This window comes from Montipora foliosa, chromosome 9, assembly GCF_036669935.1.
Source record: "Montipora foliosa isolate CH-2021 chromosome 9, ASM3666993v2, whole genome shotgun sequence".
NCBI classification, from domain to species: domain Eukaryota; kingdom Metazoa; phylum Cnidaria; class Anthozoa; order Scleractinia; family Acroporidae; genus Montipora; species Montipora foliosa.
The window spans coordinates 21,011,616-21,020,477 of record NC_090877.1 but is presented as its reverse complement, the minus strand read 5'-3'; the positions used below and the strand labels follow the sequence as shown (position 1 = coordinate 21,020,477).

General features: G+C 38.3%; 1 protein-coding gene across 3 annotated transcripts in view; it reads left to right on the top strand.

The window, feature by feature from the left end:
• The window catches only part of LOC137969689 (cytochrome P450 3A24-like), a 16,659-nt gene extending 8,982 nt beyond the window's left edge, over window positions 1–7,677 (top strand). For 2 of the 3 annotated variants that reach the window (XM_068816023.1, XM_068816026.1), the window contains 7 exons: window positions 114–253; window positions 826–953; window positions 1,168–1,386; window positions 5,016–5,104; window positions 5,738–5,875; window positions 6,159–6,324; window positions 6,727–7,676. In XM_068816023.1, coding sequence (XP_068672124.1) covers window positions 114–253; window positions 826–953; window positions 1,168–1,386; window positions 5,016–5,104; window positions 5,738–5,875; window positions 6,159–6,324; window positions 6,727–6,807 — 961 coding nt within the window. In that variant the 3' untranslated portion in view covers window positions 6,808–7,676. Of the gene's footprint in view, window positions 1–113; window positions 254–825; window positions 954–1,167; window positions 1,387–5,015; window positions 5,105–5,737; window positions 5,876–6,158; window positions 6,325–6,726 lie in introns of all 3 variants that reach the window. The other variant, XM_068816024.1, reaches the window with a different exon arrangement.
• Window positions 7,678–8,862: the final 1,185 nt, after the last annotated feature.

Sequence of the window (8,862 nt, the reverse complement as noted above, 5' to 3'; positions counted from 1 at the left end):
ACATAAAATACTAAAGTTATGTACCTTGATAATTCCTACCATCCCTTCTCTTTCTTGGCCTTTGTGCAAAAGAGGTGATGTGAATGCTATTTATAATTCTTTTTTTTTTCTAGATGGCTTCAGAGTCTGACCATGGAAGTAATTTTGTCAACAGCATTTGGAGTCAAGGCAGAAACGCAAACCGTTGAAAATGATCCAATCACTGAACTGGCAAAGAAGGCCATGGCACCACACCCTTTGATTGGAATAATGTGTAGGGATTTAATTGCATTATTTAAAAAGAGGGCAGTTGCAAACAGACTACCCTGTTATCGTGTCACCCAAAACCAGTTTGTCCAGTCTTATCTGGGGCGGCTCTTGGGGTGGTTCGGGTGGTTCGGTCGAACCCTCTAAACCGAACGTAAAAATGTATAACAAATGCATGGTTAAAAAAAAGTGAACCAACTCAGCTAATAAATATATCTTTTCACTGCGAATTGCCCCTGAAAATGCTGGAAATCGAATTTCAGAGACCCTAAAATTAAAAATTTTCCAGGGAAGTATGACCCCAGACCCCCCTAGGGGCTACCGCCTTCGGCAGACGTTTACCCAAACCCCCCTCCATCAAATCCTGGATCCGCCTTAGCTTATGAAGCTAGTCAGAAAGGATATGGAGCCCATTTTGTATTGAAAGAGAATCTGACTAGTAATTTATGTGCTGGACAATGAACAACACCATTTATTTGTCTTTATTTTATTAGCTCAGTTTGGTTGTCATTTATTATGTTACTGATTTATTTTTCTTTTTTCATATTGCCTTGTCATAACATTTCATTTCTTTTGTAGTGTTGTTGCCATTTGGAGACCATTTACTTAAGTTCTTCCCAGACCCTTTTGACTTTGACAAGATAGGGTCTGTAGCAGCAAATATTATTGCCGAAAGGACAAAAGCAAATGGTAGCAGCGAAGGACATGTAAGTTTTTTATATCAATAAGTTAACGACTTGGATTTACCCATTTAGTGTCTGGAATGTTATAAACAGCACTACATTAAAAGTGTGAAGAAGATAAACATTTTTGTTGCTGCTATAATTCAATAGTTATTTGTAAACTGAGCATCGTAAGTGAACACAAACAACCTTAAATGATCAGTTTTTCATACCAAAGTTTCTTTTCCTCCATTTGCAGCGGAAGGACATGTTGCAATTGATGCTAGATGCAAAAAGTGATACAGGAGGGGAAAAAATTGATAATGATGATATTCAGGCACAAAGTCTTGTATTCCTTCTCGCTGGATATGAAACTTCCAGTACCACTCTGGGGTTTGTTTGTTATCATCTGGCCATTGATGTGCATGTACAAGACAAACTCAGAGCTGAAATTGACCAGATGTGCCCTGCAGATGAGGTTGGTTAGCTGCTTAGTTTCTAATACAGCCCTAAGCCATTTTTTACAGTGTTTTTATTAATTACAGGGTTAAAAGTGATTGGACTGAGTGATCTCATCTTTTGAAAGTGCTGCAAACAGTTCTTTTATTTTCAACTATCTCAAAATATTCAGCAGGATTAGAGTGAAAGACAATGTTCCTTTGAATTTATTAATTTTGACAATAGCCACGGAATAGACAGGGGAACGTCTTGTTCTATTTAAAAACTGTAACTGATGAAGAATAAACCACCAAAGACTTTGCAGATGCGGAAAATATCCATATCAAACCTGCAGAAGGTTTATGGGAACTCCAAAGTGGAAGCTTCTGGAATGCTGCAAAAGCCAAAATTTTAAAAGGAAAGTATGAAAGTAAACTGGAATTTCCAAAGGGATGGGGAGGGGGGTAGCCTCCTACACAGATGCTCTTTGGAATCGTCACGCAATCTTCGCCCCCCACAAACATCTACTAAAAGAAACAGCACATTCCTTTTGTTTGTTAAGATCATGCAGCTAGAGATCACATTGAAATTACTTGAAAGCCAATCAGTGCTAGCTCATGTCAAGATGAAAATAATCTGAACAGACTCCCTTGGGGTGAGACTGTTGCGTGGCATGTCAACGGCAACACTTTCAAAGTAAATATGCAGTTTTTCTAATTCCAGGTCTAATACAGTCTGAGTTTGTAGATGTATAAACACTTCATCATTTTCTTGGCAAAATACACTATAATGTCTAAACTTAAAGTCGATACTCATTCAAAGGTCATGATAGTATCCATTGAAGTCTCTTGCAAAGTTCACTTCCTTTCGGAAAGTGTCTTGTGATTGGGCTAAATAAATAACCATGTGCTTCAGCAGACATTCATGGGGAATGAGGATTGTGTGACAAGTCCAAAGGGCTTACGGTACTTTGCGAAACGAAACGAAACGAAACGAAATGGTACTTTGCGAAACGGTACTTTGCGAAATGGTACTTTGCGAAACGGTACTTTGCGAAATGATTAACTGTAAGATTTATTGCTAAACAACGCAATTTGAAGCAATGCAGAAATCGCGAGCCTTCAAGGGGAAAAGAAAAGAAAAGAAAAGTCCTTAAACGAATAAAGAGCTTGCTCAATAAAAGTGTTCCAGAATCTGCAAGGATATGCAAGCTGGTCGCCAATTACAAAGCCACTCTTGTTTCTAATAGGAACGGCGTTGTGTTTTTTTCACATGGAAGTATTTTCACGTTGCGTACACCTAGACTTGTAAACACCAAGTGATGCCAAAAAAAATGTAAAGGGAAGTCTTCGTTTTCCTGTCACAATAACGAGAACGAAGTCAACGGAGAGGCCAACTATAATCATTAGACTCTTATCACGAATCAGGTGCTAGTTTTATTGTTGTCACAGGTGTTCATTTTATTTCGTGATGTAGCATGTTGGTGTTTTCTTACTTTCACAATTCTCAGGACCAAGGAGACTACAATAGCTAAAACATCTGACCAAGTTTAAGTGGCAGAATTCAGTACATTGTTTTCAGTGCTTATCGTTAGAGCTTCACCAGAGGATAAGTACTACATCATCACTTTGATTATTCTGTTTATCGCTACTAATTTACTAATTTAAAGGCCCTTTGGGTATGCTACGACTGTTGGTTTTGAATAGTACGTTCGACAGCACCCGATTTATATATCGAAGTGAAACATCTCTTTGAGGTGTTTTAGATGGCCCTCTTTGAATCTGTACGTGGTGTCAAGATCGAGTTTAAGCTTTCCCTTCGAAAAGTAAGGGTGGCGCTTAAGAATGTACTTATTTGCGCAATAGTATTTTCCCGTTTCCCTTTTCGAAGTTGCTTCCATCCGTATCAATTTTCCATTAGCATTGTTCCATACATTACAGTCAGAGTTACAGTTACATTAAGTTTGTTAATCTATTTAACTTGTATTGTTATAAAAAATGCCTTAACGGGGGGTGGGAGATGGGGGCTAAAAAGATATGTATTATTAGTAAAATCCAACTAGTTGTCTATTATCAATGCTGCGTTCTGATTGGTTGAGCTACTAGTAGGCTATTTGTTATAGCCCACTAGTAGCGAAAAGCGCCGGCTTTGAAAACCAAAACAACAATTAAAGTCTAGCTTTAACTAGCGAAAGATGTAGCAATGTTCTACCAAGTTTCCGATTACGCAACGATTAATGACCTAACAAGAGTAATACTAGCCAATCTGATTCGAGTTACTGTATATCAGTTGTAAAAATTATCTCCCATAGGTGAAAGTATTGGATACAGATAGTTACTTTTTAGAGGTGAAATCTCCATAGCACATGGGAGCATTTAGTTTTCACAGTTGTTTTTTTTTTATACGTAGGAACAGATTTCAGAAGATATATCAACAGGTGTGCGACCCATATAATCATGGGTTTACGCCTGCATATCAAAATAACAGCGCGTTTTATAATATTGAGAGATTTCCTTCACGTCGTGTAAATCATAATCGAGATTTTAGTTCACTAAACACACTGAATTTTTGATATACGATTACGTTAGCACAAATAGCAGTTATTCAATGTTGCCAGACAAGTGGAATTTAAGAACTACAGGAAAACGAATTGTTCCAAATTGTTTTGTTTTTAAAGTGTTGTCGTTCGAGTTATAGCTATTATAATATACAGATGTTATTGAAATCATTATCAGAGTTTGTTTTGATGTAAAATATGGCATTGTTCCATACAGTACAGTCAGAGTTACAGTTACATTGAGTTTGTTAATCTACTTAACTTGTATTGTTATAAAAAATGGCTTAACGGGGGGTGGGAGATGGGGGCTAAAAGGATATGTATTATTGTCTTCGAACCGAGTTTGGTAACTAAAAGCTAGCGAACACCACGCAAGAATCAGGGACCGTGGAGGGGGAGGGGCTGATAGTGGTATAGCCCTATCAATCTAGATGATATGGATAATGTGCTGAATTTTGCCACATGAAAACACCAACATGCTACATCACGAAATAAAATGAAGACTTGTGACAATAATAAAACTTGCACCTGATTCGTGATAAGAGTCTAATGATTATAATTGGCCTCTCCGTTGACTTCGTTCTCGTTATTGTGACAGGAAAACGATTTCCCTTCACATTTTTTTGGCATCACTTTGTGTTTACAAGTCTAGGCGTACGCAACGTGAAAATACTTCCATGTGAAACAAACACAAAGCCGTTCCTACTAGAAACAAGATGGCAATAAATTTTACAGTTAATCATTTCGCAAAGTACCGTTTCGCGAAGTACCATTTCGCAAAGTACCGTTTCGCAAAGTACCATTTCGTTTCGTTTCGTTTCGTTTCGTTTCGCAAAGTACCGTAAGCCAGTCCAAAGAGCATCTGAGTAGGTGGCTATGGTGGTGGGGGCACAAACTAAAAGGATGGGTCCTGGAAGAACACCCCATTATAGCAGTGATAAGATGCGACAATGAACACACCATTGTAGACATTATGAAAACCCCGTTGTGAATGACGTATTTGTGTTCACTGGAGGCATATTAAGTTTAGCTTATGCCCATGTGTGACATCTTGGAACATAACTATCTTTTAGAATCTCCTTTTTTGAATATCTATTTACATGACCCCACAGGTATCACCGTCATATGACGTCCTTCACAAGATGGAATACCTTGACATGGTTATCAACGAAGCATTGCGAATGTATCCCCCAGGGTTTGTGTAAGTATGGAAGAGACACCACACTTGGTATCTTTAACAATGCTGTTGGATATTTGCTAACCCTTTTCCTTTCACAGCTATTCACTACAAAAACACCTAAAATACTGGTTTGTTGAGGGTTGTTCAATCTGCATTGTGCTTTGCTAATAATAACAGTAGAATTCTAGAAGTAAAATTCAGGGTCAAAGAAACATGGCTTTTTTAAAAATAAATAAAATTATTTTATTTATTTTTAAAAAGCCATGTTTCTTTGACCCTTAATTTTACTTCTAGAATTCTACTGTTGTGAATTGCATGAAAATCAATCAAATACATGTAATGCCCTTTTTCGTAACTGTCTGCATGTAGGGAGTTCAGCTTTAAGACAAATACATTAAAACAGTGTAGTTAAGTAAACAAAAACGGCAAGGAGTCATTGTCACCTCGATTAGCGGTATCAAAAGTTGCTTGAGACATACTTTCAGCAAGAGAGAGCAACTCTCGACATGCTGGCTATTCAAAATATCTCAGAACACTCCCATTTTTAAGGAATTACTGTTCACTGAAAAATCCATCATCGTTGTGAATAGGGAACAACTTAAAAAGTAACTGTCATTGTGTCCTGTCTGACTGTAATGTATTCGGCTTCCTTAGACTCCAGAGGGACTGTAACGAGACTTGCACTATCAAAGGAGTGACAATTCCAAGTGGAATGCCGGTCTTGGTCCCATGTTATGCAATTCATCATGATCCAGAGATCTGGCCAGAGCCTGAAAAGTTTGATCCAGAAAGGTGCGGAGGCAATCCCTGATGCTTTATGTTTCATTGGTTCTCCCAACTCCCTTTTTCCCAGCTTTTCCTCTTCTTCTTTTGTCTCACGACATTCATCTTCGATCTGGATACAAGTCACGGATGAATGTTTGGGCAATCCTCACCCGGCACAAATATAAGTACTTGCGTAATCTTTTTAAAACTGCTATGCGAAGGCCAGGTCTAAATAACGTTTTCTGTCCAACTTTAACATAGTTGAAGTTGAAATGGTTGACTTACAGACGATACCTTTGGTCTTTGGCAGGTTCACTGAAGCAGAGAAAGCAAAGCGTCATCCTTATACATTCATGCCATTTGGATATGGTCCTCACAACTGTGTTGGCATGAGATTTGCTTTGCTGGAAATTAAACTGACCTTGGTGAGATTACTGAAGAAATACAAGCTAGAGCACACCGAGAAAACAGCACCGGTAAGTGTGACCTCATGGCGTTTGCAAAACATTGTTCAGTCGTCGTGTGAATGGCTTGGTATCAAGTCATCCTCTCTTGTAGCATGTTGCGCATGGAACGTTCTGTGAGGAAAGTGGACAGCACTTGTCGCATCACCAAACCCCATACTTCTGCATGCTTCCTGTCTTACTTTTTTTAAATTTGATGTATCTAACTTTAAGTCAAAGATCACAACTTGGAATGGCATTAGTGGACTTGTCATTTCCTTCCAACTGTTCTACGACACTCGGTAATAATAACGGGACTGAGGTCCATCGAACATTGAAAGTCATTTTTGCTGTAGCCATGTATACATAATGCATTGATGCATCTTTTGACTTCCATGCCGCACAAATCATTGAGTTTGATTTCTTTCCTTGCAGCCTCCACTGGGTTATATTGTTGGAGCTGTTCTTACCTGCCCCAATGGAAAAATTATGCTCAAAGTTTCACCAAGGGAATAAAACTAGCAAGCTTGTTCACCGGTAAATGCTACGAAAGAAGAGTTTAACATACATGTACATCACTATTCATACTAAACTATATTACATTACTAGACTATATTACATTACTCTTGCATTTTGTTCATGTGCCACACTTTTGTGGTCTGTTACCAAACTGATCTCGACACACAGCAACCATGAATCTGTTTACTAAATTAACAATCTTATATTACGTACTTCAATGGTATGGAGTTAATGGTATAACTTGATCATGAGATATACTATCTCTCCATCAAAGAATTCAATCCAACTTCCACACGTTATCTGGTTCAATTTACACTACTGCACGCTCACTAAATTCGTTTCATTATTTTGATTCCCAGGAATGTCTTACTTGTACAATAGTTTTTTGAGTTAAGTACTTGTACAACAGCCCTTGTCACTTAGCGATGTACAAGGTAAAGCCTGGTAATAAATTGCAGATTTACTCTGAAAGATGACTTTACATTTCTTGGAGTGATCTAACTGTGATCTAGCTAATCATTTTCCAGTGGGTGGCAACCCTGCTTTCTGTGCAAAGATCTTTGAAGTTTTAATACCTCATTTCTGACAAAGCTCAGAGGTCACAAATGTTCTGCACTTAATTTTCATTTCTCACATTTGTTTGACCCGATTTTCAAAATTGGTACTGAATTGGTATCTTCAGGTTAGATAAGCTCAACAACATGATACATGTACTTCAAGTTACTAGATTTAGCGTATTAAAGCTACTTTCAATATTTCGTTAATCACTCAGAAGATGCTTTAATAAAGTCCCGTAAAATCCCACTTTAAAGTCCTGGGCTCATATAACTTCTTAAGGGGTTTTAGGTGGGCTTATAAACGGGCGGGGGGGGGGGGGGGGGCAGAGGGGGAGAGCTTGTATCCAACTTATAAGCGGAGTTAAAAAAATGTTTCAGAATGTGTCCAAGAAACAAATTAAAGCTAACATACCATTACACTTGGAGCTATTATCGTATTACCCTATTTGCCTACAACTTTAAATTGAAAACTTTGATGTTTGTAAAGAAACGCAAAAGTAATGCACTTATACATTAGATGGGCTTATATCTCAGGGGGGCTTATATCCAAAATAATATCTTTGTTGGCAAATAGATGGTCCTATGTCAAGGGGGGCTTATAACTGGCCGGGGGGGCTTTAAAGTGGGACTTTATGAAATTATTATTGTTGTTGACATTTCCTTAGGACCATGTTGAGTAAATGTACAAATTAATATAGGCTGACCTTCACTATATTATACACAAAAGCTGATATTCTCAATAGTACTTTCATTCTTTTATAATGTATTAGTATATGAATTATGATCACTGTCTTTTATGAATGAAGCACTGTATATTTCCTTAATAAAAAATAGGTCTGCAATGCGTATTTGCGGGCATATGGCTAGTTTTATTCACTGGGTTGAAGTATTGTAGTCTTACAAGTAGGCAATTGCTAGCAAGATAAAAAAGTGTTTTAACTATCCATACCAACACTTCCGTAGAAACCGATTTACTCAATATTTCTTTCTCCTCAAATCGTGTACTTGTTAGGGCCTCTTTAGACGACCCAGGGTTGCCTTTTAGCCTGGGTTGAATCAACGCGGCGGGTAACCCTTTCGCAGTCAAATGTTTCTAAGCGTTTACATGAAAACAGTAGTCAAGCCGGGTCAGCCCCCCTTGCCGGGTAACTCTTCTTGAGACTCGGGTTGACCCGGCTAGAAGGGCAGGGTTGTATATAAGAGCCGGCAGCTAGCGAAGTTCGCCGGCTTCTCTGCCAGGTTTTGCCGGCTACTTTCATTGCTTCACGAGTCAAGATATGTCGAGGAGATGATGTTTATCAGGTCTAAACTACTTGGGCGCAATAAAATAAAAATTTGCAGTGCCTATCTTTTCTGAAAACATCTAAAAGACTTCTGACTCAAGGGCAGTTTAAAAACGTTATGCTCGAGACTGTCTTTTTGAACAAATCTTGGTACGGTGGCGGGAAAGTACTAACAATATGATTTGTTGCCCGCCATATTGGATTTCGACACA